The 13,799-nt window shown below is 40.7% G+C and overlaps 1 protein-coding gene across 1 annotated transcript in view; it reads right to left on the bottom strand.

Annotated features, from left to right (window-relative positions):
* CRYBG3 (crystallin beta-gamma domain containing 3) overlaps positions 1-13,799 on the bottom strand; it is a 99,894-nt gene that overhangs the window by 10,352 nt on the left and 75,743 nt on the right. The window contains 3 exon segments of the mRNA XM_086622928.1: positions 8,598-8,724; positions 9,224-9,333; positions 13,671-13,703. Coding sequence (XP_086479054.1) covers positions 8,598-8,724; positions 9,224-9,333; positions 13,671-13,703 — 270 coding nt within the window.

The following is a 13,799-nucleotide window of genomic DNA, read 5'->3' as shown; positions in this document are numbered from 1 at the left end:
TGCATTTATCAGTGGCTTTGTCATCGGAGTGCCCCACTGACACAGGGAGTCACTTCGAGACGCAGGGAGGCCTCTGTCTGCATTTGAAAAATCTCTTTCTGAGCCAATCTGTATCACTGGGGCCTTGATTACTTTTCATAAATTCCGTTTATTTATTTATTGATGGAACAGGTTGCAGCAGTAGTTTTCAGGGTGATCTGCAGATTGCATCTAAAGTAGTGAGGCAAATCACAAATCCCTTGTCCATAGACTTCAATTAGCAGTGGTTCACTGGAAAAATCTTAGGGATCTACAAATTGGGAAAAGTTAAAAACATCAGAACTAAAAAGTTCTCAATGTTTTTAACAGACATTCCTAATTTTCTTCTGACAAACCTGAAGAAGTAGCGTAATTAGTAATCCCTTCAATCTCCTGTAAAATTGAAACATTTTTCACTTAATGTCCTCTTCTACAGTTGAGAGATTACCTATGGAAGCAAACTAAAAGATCAGTTTGCACGAAAACGCAGTGCAGCTGTAAGATCAGCAGAAAAGCACAGAGGGAACAGCTTTAAATACACAAAGTCTGTGTTTTAGTATAAGGAACACTTGTGCAATTTTTCAGCATTTTTAACCTAAAACCATAAGGGACGTATCGTAACCAAGATCATAAGCACCTGTAGTTTATATATTGATGCATTTGGTAAAGGAAGAGGGAATAGGTCTGGCTAACTGCTGCAATTAGCAGCCTCTCCAGGGACATCACCTTGCTCTTCCCAGATGTTACCCTGAGGTAGCCAGCCCAAGCAAAAGGCAGGATTTCTTTGGCAGCAAAGACATGGCCTCAGGTGGAATAGATGAAACAAAATCTTGCTTTTAAGTTGAAATAGGCACTAAGTAATAAAGCGAACATAACTTTCACGTTTGAAGAGGCACATGTATTGTAGTGAAGTGACTCTGAAGAGCTCAATGGTGATTCAGGACTTACGACATTACTGGCACTCAATCAGTGGGCTTGGTACGTAGCTGGTTGTTCAAATCCTGCCTCAGAGAATTTGTTTCCTCTGCCGACTAGCGCAGGGACAATGTAAGTCATGCAACACTGCATGGACAGGGAGTTTGCTGAGATGTTTTAAAGAAGAGCTTGGGATCACCTATCTGGGGAGATTTTGAAAGCTCAATGCACTCCTAAAAAACTAATGTTACAAAAGAGATTAAAACCCGTAATGTTTTTATTTTGGAATGTCAGTGCTTCCCACCTGCCTTCTGCTGGATGAGGTGGGTCAAATTTACAGTGTGTGTTTAAGGGCTTACATTGAAATCTAGATCAGCAGACCTACTGCAGGCAGCTACTTCTCAGGTTGATTTGCTCAGCAAGACTGTATCATCACAATCCAGTCTGCAAAAGCCTTCTCCCTTGGCACTGGCCTTTGCCTGAGTGGAGACTAGAAGCCATGTCCAGAACAGGTCCAACAGGGAAAATTTTCACAAGTGCTTTAGTAAGCATGGGAAACATCGTTCGGCATCCTTGCTGCTAGAAATTGTTGCCAAAGCCTAAAATTTATCCTGCTGTTGCAATATTCAATACGTTAAGAACCAGGGATGCTGTGTGAGATGGACAAGTCATCTGATCCAGCATATCCATTTATACACCAAGAATCACAACAGCAAATTGTTGGAGTCAATTAAAACGACCCTAGCTCTCACGTGGTTTAGACTGTTTGGACTTCATGGGCCTGAGAAAGCCCTGTTCAGTTGCTCAGTCCCAGCCTGTCGGTACGCAGCAGACGTTGCATCTATCACACATACAACTGATCACAAGGACTGAATCCACCTTTCCAGTGAGAGCTCAGGAGGACTCTGCTCATCTTGGCACAGACGTGAAGCACAGAAAAATAAAACAAGCTGCTGTCTCAAGCACTGAAGCTCTCATATTTCCATAACCATATATAGAACAATGAGCTTATTACTCACTTTATACATACTGTTTTACACCAACAGCTGGCAGCAGTGACTTGAGCTGGCTTTTTTCTGTGATTTTTGTTTTCATAGTTCCATGGAAACTACCAATGGCAAAAAACAAGGTTTGAGGCTATGCTGTTACACTTACTACAGAGGCATTTTGCTCCCACTCTTCCTTGCAGAACGCAGAGGTGCACCATCAGCCCTTTTCAGGCTGAAGAGTCACCAGTAGATAAGTGTGAGACTGACAGGATCGGCTTTCTTCACCAAGGCCCAATCCTGACAGGCGAGGGAGGAACAGGGCTCTCGGAGAGCCAGAGGAAGGGCAACTGAGCAGCGAATACAAGAGGGGACAACCTCAGATGGTGGCCCCAGCCCCAATTTTCAAAAGGTGAGCTCATCTACATTTACCCAGGATCGGCAAGTCATTGCCTTATCCAGGTCAGGGTTACCTTAGCTTCCTTTCATTGTTATTTAAAGGAAAATACCTGAAATGCCATCCTTTGGGAAAAGCTTGCCTACTGCAAGAATGACAAAGCACTAAAGAATTACTTAACCTGATCTTAACAAGGAACTAACTGCCTTGCTGAAACTAGCACCAATAAAGTTTCAGGAGGTTTTACTTGCCCTGTTTTTTAATGCCGCTGTTCAGGGAGAAACTTTAAGAGATTTAATATATTCAAGAGTCCGGTGACTAAGAACAGCTGTATTTACACAGCATTTAAGATACAAGAAGCCTTGTGAACTGTTAAATACAGTGATATTCTTTACTTAACAGGTGGGGTAGTCTATGCCTAACACAGCATGTGATGCCATGAAAATAACACAGCTTTTTTCCTCTCCCCATGGTGTGATTTCAGAGGCAGAAAGGTAAGCCATGGAAATCAACACACTAAAAATCTCTCGCACGGTTCAACTCAGCTCAGACTTTCCCCTCAATGACTTCCACCTTTTTTTTTTTAACAAAGAGCAGCTGTGCACCAAAATTTTTCACAATTTGGCATAGAATTTTATACTTCACAAGTTCAGAAAAAAATGCAATGCAAGTCTGAAGTGTTTGATATTAACTGGAGATCAGTGCAAGATGAGCGTCCTTTCAGACACCTTCTGTTCGCAGTTCAAGTGCTTGACCCACTGAAAAGCCATAGTGTGCAGACCCAGAGAAGCTAACCAAAAGGTGCTACAACTGAAAACCAAGCACACCAGTGAGTTCGTACACATGCTTATAATGAAAACAAGGGTAGTCTTAGCTATGGACAACACACAGACAATTTTTTATTAGGAATTTTGTGAAAATTATTACTAACAAAGCCCTTTCAGAAGGGCTCAACCCAAAGGCTTACCCTCGTACCTTTTTTTTGCAAAATGAGATTTTGCAGACTTTGATGGGAAAGCCTAATAAATCCAAAGAAGGAAATCCATGGGATGAGACTAAAGCACAATTGTAACCCAGCCATGGCAAGGGTTGGTACGCTTCCCCACTTTGCGCCCCTGGTGACCTGTTGCTACGCAAACAGCATTCACCAGAGCCTTAACTAGAGGAGCCTCCACAGCTGTATTACAACATCCCTGGAAAAAATATTTTATTCTTCAGTCTTGGCTAACTCATCATTTACAACTGTCCTTAGCGAAGCTGCGCTGGCTTGGCTACTCCCTTCAGCGTGAGAAGGATGCCTGGCTGAGGGAGAGGAACACACTGCTGGACAACAGCAACACCCACGGTCCAGTCCCACAGAAGTAGTCCAGCTACACAGAATGACTCATTGCCTGGCCCTGGGAAACACTGATTAATTTTTGTATCTGATTTCATGATTTGCCTCACAGGAATGCTGGGGAGATTAGTTAACACCTGTATTTAACTTCGAAAAGATAATCAATATAGAAACACAGGAACTATCACAACCATTCAGAGCAAGAATAAGGAATGCCTCGAAGAAAATAAAAAATAACACCTGTTGCACACCTACAGCCCAGATCTCATTTTTGTTTTCAGAAACTATGAGACTGGTTTAACTTTAGGGCTGAAATCAATGCTTTTAGAAGGAAAACTAATTGCTCAGTGCAACAATCCTGGATACTCCTGTCCATGTAAGTCACACCAAATATTACAGGGAGTTTAACAAAACAACATGCCGGAAAAAACGCAGCACTAGAGCTGAACTCCCCTTTGTAAGAACATCTTGTAAGGCTTTCTATCCCAAAAGATTAACCTCTTCAAGCAACAAACACTGAGCAAATGCCCCAATAAGCAACCATGGCCCTACAAATGGCCCAGCTGACTTCACCCGCTCTCTCGCCTGGTAGGTGAGACTACTCAAAGGTGTGCCTACTAAAAGGCACACACTTTCCTTTTCATGAATTCATGGCAATGCCAAAGGCAAGTCCTTGCTGACACAGGCATGGATACCTGCACTGCTGCAGCAAATGCAGCTGCCTTTAGCCTGTGCTATGGTTTTACCTGCCTGCAGAGTGGCTATTCACAACAATACCAGTACATTTCAGCAACGAGCATTTCTTTAAGAGTGCTTTGGGATTTTTAGATGAAAGGAGATGGCGAGAGGCAAGTTACATTAGTTCCAGTGTTCCTATCACTACTACATAGATGTGTACACTTCTAATGTTTACTGTGTAACTGTCAGTTCACTTAAAGAAATATGTTCCTGTGAGATACACTTTCTAGGGTATCTTCCCCACTAATAAAACAGTACATGAAAAAGACTCACAGGTCTTTCAGAAGCATTCCCCTTTTCCAAAGGGAAGAGGCCACATAACACATCACTATTCAATACACAGACTAGATGAATACATGAGTATTGCAACACTGTTTTTCTTCCCAGAATACCAAAACCAAAAGAACAATATTTTCTCATTATCAAGGTACAGATATGTTTTGTTCCTTCTTTGTATCCTCTCATTAACGTACAGCTTTTCCTAAATGCTCCCAGAAAGACAAAACAGTCCAGTCTGAATTTGAATGAAATAGAACAGCAGGGAAAAAAATACAGGTAGGATCTCCTAAAGAGATTGAGTACTACACGCCTCAGAGAATAAGCCAAGATGGGAAAGAGGCTCCTGGGAATAAAGGAACACCTTCCTCACTCTCCTTACAAACATATGTTAACTTTTGCTTTGTTACTTCCCAAACAAACAGTAGAGGAAACTGGTTGCAAAGATGTGCTTAATTCCAGTATGACACCAATGCATAATAAATGGGGAAATAACCAAAGTGGAACCATGTTAATTTGAGTTTCCTGAGAAACGGAGGAGTGTGCGTGCAGACAGGGTGAGGGTAGCATGCCATACGTAAATGATGACAACTTCACTTTTCAGCAAAGAACCGACAGAACATCCCTCCAAGTGATAAAGGTTAGAACAAAAGCTAGCCGACCTACAATACTGTCATCACAGTGAAGAAATCAGACCATCGCTAGTCTGAGCCAGATATAAATGAACTTTATGTTGCTCTGAAAGTTTTGGGCTTTTTCTATTTTAATTGGGCCAACTCAGTGATTTAGAATGAGATTTTTCATTTGCTATGTAATTAAACTCTTAAACAAGCAAACTGTATTCCTGGCAATTTTCAAATTAAAAGCTCAAATGTTAACTTTCCTAAAAAAAAAAAAAAATCATCTTTTTTTTTTTAATTTAGAACATTTGCTATATTTGTTTGCAAATATTTTGTCAAGGATTTGCAGAGGTTCTTAGCTGTTTCATACAGATTAAGGTATTACTGTTACCCTACTCAGTCACAAAAATCCCACTGTTACCTTAGAGTGTTGTTCCATCAGGTCACAAAAGCACACCCACGCCATGAAGGAGTACTACAAACATGTAACTTCAGTCCTCAAATTCTCCTTCCAAAATGGAGAGCCCAGAAATCTTGTGGCAGCTGACAACATCCAAAAAGCCCCTCAAAACTGTTACAGATTTTAAGTGAAAACTCAAAAAGTTACACTGCAGGTGTTGCTACGTGCAATAGCAAAAAATTTGTTAGAGGTTCCTTTCAGTTCCCGTAACGGACAGACAGAGAGGACATCTTGATTCGGAGTCAGATGCAGAAATCAGAGTGGATGCCCAGCCAAGCTGCACACCCTGCAGGTGCCAGTGGCCCATGCTGACTCCTGTGTTTCACAGCTTCTTTGGAGTTAGTCCTAAACAAAGAATCTCTATTCTTGCATACATTCTGCAGATGAAGGCCTCGAGTTGGGACTTCACTCAGCTGGACAATATCAAGGTAACATATAGTTAATAATCATTATAATCTTGCAAATTAGGAAGGGGATACCCAGATCCTGTGTCCCCACTTCCTCCACCAGATTCATTCTATTCCACAGGACTGGCTGAAACAATCTCCTTCTGAAATATATAGCTGGCCCACATCTACACCATGCTAGCGAGCTAGCCTTCAGTCCTTTGTACTGCTAAAAGTGTGGGTTTTCCCCCTCTGCTAGTGCCACACATGGGCCTTTACTTATAGTCAACATCTGGGATGCAGAAACCTCACACAGTGAGGAAACACACGGCTCCCTCCAACATGAGAGTCCTTCTAACAGTTACACTTGCAGCAAACACGTCTCACTTAAAGGAGAGCAGGAGACAACACACATTTGGGGCTGGGTGTTGGGGTTAAAGAGTCTCCCTCTTACATGTGAGTCATTGACATACTTTAGGTCTGAAATTGGGTTGGTATTTAAAGCTGAACAATGGAAGGGGTTCCCAATGTCACAACTGAATTCAGTCAAGCTATACAACAATTCCACTTGGGAATACGCTTGCTGCTCTCTGAATGAGCTAACAGAAACATCTTGTAATAGAAAGGGCTCTGTTCCAAGAACAGTGCACTGCGGACAATGTACAGAATTAACTAGGGCTGTTTCTGACCACTGACCAAACTGCTGCGTGCTCAACATCTCGTCTGTGCTACACAGTGCCCCTGAGGGCTGCCCTGGGCGACTACACAATGTGCCAGGGGCCGGGGAGGGCACTTCTATTTGTAACACAGGTGTGGTTCAACAGCAGTTTATGCTGTTTAGCACCTCAATTTTGTGAAGTACAACGGCTCCTATTTGCAAGAGAGGAACTGAACTAAGAGGTGCAAGCCACTAACAGGAAGACGTGCGTAAGCTTCCCACACACAGCCTGCCAAACACACTTCTCCCAGGGCTTGGCCCTCGGTAATCGAGGGCTGCCAGTAGCTTCCTACTATGCCAAACTGCATAGTTACTTCCCTGCGAGATTACAGGCTGGGGGATTTGGATGAGACCTACCATTTCATGTCAAAACTTCACTCTGATTTAGCAGAGCAGAGTCCAAAAGTCTAATGTGAAAAGGAGATGACTTTCATCAGGAAACCAGGCTCTCGGCAGGCGGGAAGCTATAGCTCCACTGAAATCACTGTATCTATGTAACCTAGTGAAAAGACCAGGTCTCAAACTCAAGTTGTACATCCTTCCCACCATGCTCATGGCTTTTGGTGGTTTTTTTTGTTGTTTGTTTTTTAAAAATCTGTTCACAAATAGAAACAAGGACTTTAATACTTGAAGAAAAATGAACTGAGTAATCTTTGAAGTCTAGTTTCGTAAGAGTTACTTTCAAGGGCACACATCACATAGATCGAGTTTGTGTTCTGTGATCAGGGAAGGAGGCAGAGTTTTGAAGAAGTTGGTCAATGTTTGAGAGGAGTGGACAGAACAGTCACTTGCTTCTCTTTTACCGACAGTGTTATGGCCAGCTCATCTTTTATGCTCTTGCATAGGAGCATACTGAGATATGGGACAAAGGCACAGAAATGACAGGAAGACTCCAGAGGTATATGTCCTGTGTGCAGCATTACAACAGGATCCAAAAAGCCATATCTACCTTGTACTGGAGAGTAGAATGTCCGATCTCCTGACCGTAGAGGACCTCGTGTCTCACCTTACTGTTACAATAGGTCACTTGACTGCAAGTTGTGTGCTTGGGTAATGCAAGCAACGTGACCTGAAAGTCACACGAAGACTATATGCATGTGTAATAAGTACTCGCCCCGTATCTCAGAAGTCACCAAGAGAGAGGATGGCACATGAGCTTTTGACTGGGTTATCTGATATGTCATACAGAGCTCACAGACCGCATGTATGGTATATTACACCACCTTATTGACCCATGATTTGAGATGCCATTAAGAAGTGAAAACCTTTTTTATCTTTCTATAAAATAGCTAGTAAATTAAACAGAGTATGGAAAGTATATGCTACCTTGCAATTTCAATTTTTATGTCTTCTGTGTGTACTTTGCTTTAAGACTGAAACTTGGCTATAGGCCTAACAAAGTAAGTCCCGTACGCTTAGACAGCGTGACAAAAATCAATGTCTCACTGTGTACTAAGCTCACTGAGCTGTATTATAAAGACCAGTCAGAAAAATGCCAACCAATGCAACTCGTACAAAAGAGAGCAACTTTGAGTCCGGAACCCTCAACAGCGTGTGCCTACAAGTGACCACGTGCATGCATGCATGCAGCCTGAATTGTTCCTAACCCAAAAAAACCCCATAAGCCAAGAAAACAAACTTCACTCTTTTCCCCGAGTGGGAATTTGTTTAGCACAAGCACTTGCTTCAGACATCTGACCAGGAAAAGAGTTCCAAAACATTATTTTTTTTTCAATAAAGTCCTTACATATTGAATAGGCTTGAGGGATTTGATTGTAGCAGTCGGGCAGCCACAGGAACTGAGGTCAACATAGAGGCCTTCTTCCAGCACACAGTGATTGTCAGTGATTTCCCCTTGGTAATACAGGAGCCAACTGCAAGAATAATGTAACAAAACAGATTAGCTGCTTATTAAGTTTTGTTCAAGATTTAATATTTGCTAAGGAAATAAGGAATTGTTTGTTCTTGTTAAGCTTAAAAGTGAAGTGACTTGAAAGGCTATGGGACAAAGCAACCAAAGCAACAAAAATCAAATCACGTGGTACAGAAATTTCAGTTCCAGAATCAAACGACGTGTGTGGAATGTAGACAATTCTACTGTACCAAGTTCTCAAAATCTGGAATAAATTCTAACTGGAGTTAAAAAAAGAATCACAGTAACTGTGCCAACTTCCCACAGGGAAAGCAAAACGCATACCACCCAAACCAATGACAGGACGACAGTTACTGAGATGCATTACAAAACAAAGGGTCTAAGACATGATGGAATATGATGGGCATGTGTTATGCACTGTCAGCTGTCTGAAATTTAGTAGTGTTTAAAAAAAATTTTCATATTACCCAGAATGGTGGCATGTAAAACAACAGACTTACCATCCCCGAAGAACCTTAAAAGAACATGGTATGAATGATGTAAAATCAGAAACTTCTGCTGTGAAATCTATACATGCTCCTTGGAAATGTGTATTACTGAAAGCTTTGAGCTACAAGAACAAAACAAAACAAAACCAATGACTAGAAGGAAAACGAACACATTATCATTAATGTAAACAGAGACAGCTGTGCTCTTAAGAGAAGTATCCGTTCAATTCACAAAGATACAATAAATAGAATGAACTTCATTTAAGGAATCTTCTACATTTCTACAGCTGGTTTTACTTTTAGAAAGATCAAGTGTTTTATCATCTCTGGGCCCAGTACAGGATGCTTCCCAGTGATGCTAAGGCAGTGGTATCAAGCATAAGTTCAACTGCAGCAGGAGAGGGCCCAGAGAAAAAGAGAAGGCTAGTACTGAGGATGTTATCTTCCATCCAAAGTAAAAGTACTCTACAAAGAGTAACTGCAGCTAACTCTTGCTACAGCTCAGTAATCCAGTGTCCAAAACAGGATGGGGAAGCACTGGTTGAAAGATAAAGGGCTACTGTTGAAAAAGTGCCTCGACATCTTCTGTGACCACAGTGACTGCTGGTAGTTTTTCATGTAAGAACTAGCAAGAGAATTTCTGGGGGAACGGAGTGCAGTCTGGTAAATATACCATGAAATTCTGAATTTCAGCTAAGCTGTTTTTACATGTCATGGTGAAGAACTTCAAGCCACATTGAACCATACCTCACTAGTAAGATGCGATCAATTTACCCTGAAAAAGCAGTAAGGTTGAAAGTGTTGCAATAAAAGAAAAAAAAAAAAAAAGGAAAAAAGTAGTAGTATGATAGAGCCTATGACCTACAGCAACATCACCTACAATTCTGTACCCCTGGGCTGCCACTGTGTAACCGAGGTGAATTTCACTTTAAAGCCTGTAAGAGCGGCTGGAAAAGAATGAAAAATTCAACTGTATCAAGAGAAAAGCTCATATTCTGTAATGGAAGAAAAACACGATGGCTGTTGCAAGATCTACTTCCCCCTTCATGCCCCAACTTGGCCTAGCTTCCTGCCAAAGAAAAGAAATCAAGTGCTTTTGCCAGTACTGAGCAAGAAGACAAACGCAAGTATCAGCAAATGACTTTATGGAAAAGATCAGTCTATGTTTTTAAAAGAAGTGAGTATGTTTCCCGTTAGAAAGAAAAAGAAAGGCTTAACCTGGCTTTGCATGCTGTAACTGCAAACTGGAGAACGCAAATCAGATACAATACAACGAATAAAGCGTTAACTGATTTTTCTGTAAATATAATTGCACTGCTGTGTCAGAAAGCATCTACTTAAGCTGTAATTATATAGCGTTTTCTAACCACTCATGTCAAAGCTCTTTATAAAGGAATATATATACGCACTGTCTTTCTTTCATAGGTCAGATGCTAGGCAAGGCTTTTAAAAACCGTCTATAACTCATTTTTATAGAGAACATATCTAACAACAGATGATGGTTTTAATTTGACAAAAGCTGGAGTGAAGTACTGATTCCTCAGTGAAAACATTGCATATCTGCAATTAGTCTCAAACTGCAGCTCTCTCTACGTTGTCAGGGTTTGACATTACTATACAAGGTTTCGCTTCCTAAGCGGTCAACAGACAGCACGTTAAAATACAAATGCAAGTTATCACGGCAATTATCTCTGCTTCCTAAATCATCTGTACAGGCCAGGTGCTATTGAAAGAGGCTTTGTTCTTACCAGGCAAAACTAAGTTTTATTCTTAATAAATAAAATTAATGGCTTTTTAGAGTTGGTGATTTCAGGCATTCTGGCATTATATGTACTTTGTTTATTAGGGAGCCTGGCAGGAGGAAAAAGTCAGTCGACTTACTGAGAGATTTAAAAAAATTTAGTTGCCTTTCATTTTCTGTGAAGCAACTAAAAACAGAAGTGAAAAAAAGACACACTCTTGTGGAGAGTGAAAAAAGTTCCCTTAGCTCAGACATACATTTATTAAAGGTGGGAGAACATATAATCATTCAAAATAACCGGTATGTGGCTTCTACAAGGGTCAAACATAAGGATGCTTCAGGATTTTTCAGCTCGTATGCACCATGCTTTTAAGTCCCAAACTAAGAGACTGTTGCACACATGGAAACTTTTATTTTACTTTGAATGGGATTTTTTTTTCATATTTGCCCAAAAGACTGTCCTTTACTTATCCTTAAATGTTTTCCCTTATAAACTTACTCAAAATATTTCCCCTCCTAAAAGAACTGTAGCAATACGAATGACGTTCTTCCTTCCCTAACTTTAGGGCAGAATACTATGAAAACCAGGATTGTGGTAAATCAGGATAGTATTTCTTAAAAACAGCGTTAAGACTGCTATTAGAGAGCACAAAAGGCAAAACACAATGTAGGACATGTCAGTGTTTAAAAGTGAGTGTGCATACACACACAGATTTTTTCACATATCGCTAGAAATAAAAAGACTGTAAAGCACAATTTATTGAAACTTGAAAGGTTTGAATTGATCTTAAAGGTCTGCAATACTGGATTAAATCACTCAAATAATAGTTTTTGGGAGTAGAAGAGTTGAACATGGAGAGAAAATGATCTTCAACTGTTTGGATCCCACCAGTTTCCTCTGAGTTGATTATTTTATCTGGTATCATTTCCCAAGGCCTTACTGTGAACGTACTTGCAAGTCTTTGGATTTGGCCGCAAACTGCCATATGAATAGGTCTGGGAGGAAATCAGTGTCTAAGACTCAAATAATACACCAATTATGTCTTCAAACAGGAAACATTTCCTGGAGTTCTGGGTTAATAATAAAATCGTAGAATCAGAATACTTGGAGAAAAAAAGGGTGTGGTCAACCTGCTAAGTAACACAATGTATGTATTTCCTATGTGCTTACAGCTATTATACCCATCCAAGCAAGAAACAGCAAAATTGCGTCCAAAGGATAAAATACTTAAGTTTTCTGAAACAGAACCATTGAGCTCTAAAGTCTCTTTGGTCTGAAAAAGTGTTATGTTTCTTGAAACAAAGTTTTCCAGTTTTGCTTAATTAAGAGCATGTCACAGAGAGAGTGATATAACCACTTAGATAATCGCCCATGCTAGCAGCACACTGCAGTACAGAAAAAAAAAAAGAAATCAAACTAACGCAGGAAGGGAGGAGAGCTCTGTTGGCACAGAATGTTGTGGGAGACACTAGACCATCTTTGGTGACGAGCACACTCAGAGAAGGTCTTTGGTTTCGAAAGATGTCACAAAGGTACATTAATGGAACATAACCTTGTAAGATAATGACCAAAAGTGCAACTCCCTACACTAACTTGTTCTTGAGACTAAAAGTGAATTATAGGGACCACTTTCTCTTTATAAGTTGTCACCAAGTCAGACCTGACTTTCAGGGAAATAGAATGTATCATAGAAGAAGACAGGTTGAGAGAGTTGGGGCTGTTCAGCCTGGAGAAGAGAAGGCTCCAGGGTGATCTTATAGCAGCTTTCCAGTACTTAAAGGGGGCCTACAGGAAAGCTGGAGAGGGAATTTTTACAAGGTCGTGTAGTGATAGGACAAGGGGCAATGGATTTAAACTGAAGGACGGGAGATTTAGATTAGATATAAGGAAGAAATTTTTTTCATTGAGGGTGGTGAGGCAGTGGAACAGGTTGCCCAGAGAAGCTGTGGATGCCCCATCCCTGGAAGTGTTCAAGGCCAGGTTGGATGAGGCTTTGGGCAACCTGGTGTAGTGGAGGGTTTCCCTGCCCATGGCAGGGGGGTCTTTAAGGTCCCTTCCAACCCTAACTATTCTATGATTCTATAAGAAGTTAATCACAGCTTTGTATAATCAGGATGTGTTCAGTTAAGGTCATGTTACTGTGAGGAAAAGGGAAGCACGGAGCAAGTGGTGCCTGCTGCTAGAGGAGTGGTTATACACGATTGGGAGACTATGAAAAGCAGAGCTACCAACGTCCAAGACTAAAAAACCCAAATTCCTCTGTTGATGTGTCTGCAAGTTTAAAGAGAGAGGTTGAATTTTCTGCAGTTTATACTTTCTTCTTCACCTTATACTTCAACAAGATAGTGACAAACCAGATATAATGCAAAATAATGGAAAGAATATATGCCACAAAGAAGGATGAATGCATGTGACAGTGAGTTTCCAGAAACAGAAAGAAGAGGAAAATAGAGATCCAAAGTCACTCAAACCCTACTAACTGCTTGCAATTTTGAGGACAGAATACTAAAAGGTATGTTCTGGAACAAAGGAAAAAGTAAAACATTAGCGAACTTAACCTTTATACATCTGCTCGTTTTCTCCGTCAATGCTCTGCTGTATGGAGATGATAATACTGAGATACCATCTGAAGTAACAAAGCAAGGCATTCGACATTACCTGTATTCAATTATTAAGTGCAGTTTAGTACTAGAGACCGGTGTACAATGTCAACATACCAAATGTGGAGGCTCATTCGTTCCAAGCGGTTCCTGCAATAATAAATGCATATACATGCACATAAATAAATAAAATTAGTTACAATTAATTTCCTATAAGACATGTCGAGTTCTTGAAATTTGTTAATT

Source organism: Tauraco erythrolophus, chromosome 1 (assembly GCF_009769465.1).
Source record: "Tauraco erythrolophus isolate bTauEry1 chromosome 1, bTauEry1.pri, whole genome shotgun sequence".
Taxonomy (NCBI): Eukaryota; Metazoa; Chordata; class Aves; order Musophagiformes; family Musophagidae; genus Tauraco; species Tauraco erythrolophus.
Note: the sequence above shows the minus strand (reverse complement) of the source record. Positions and strands in the feature narration are given on the sequence as shown.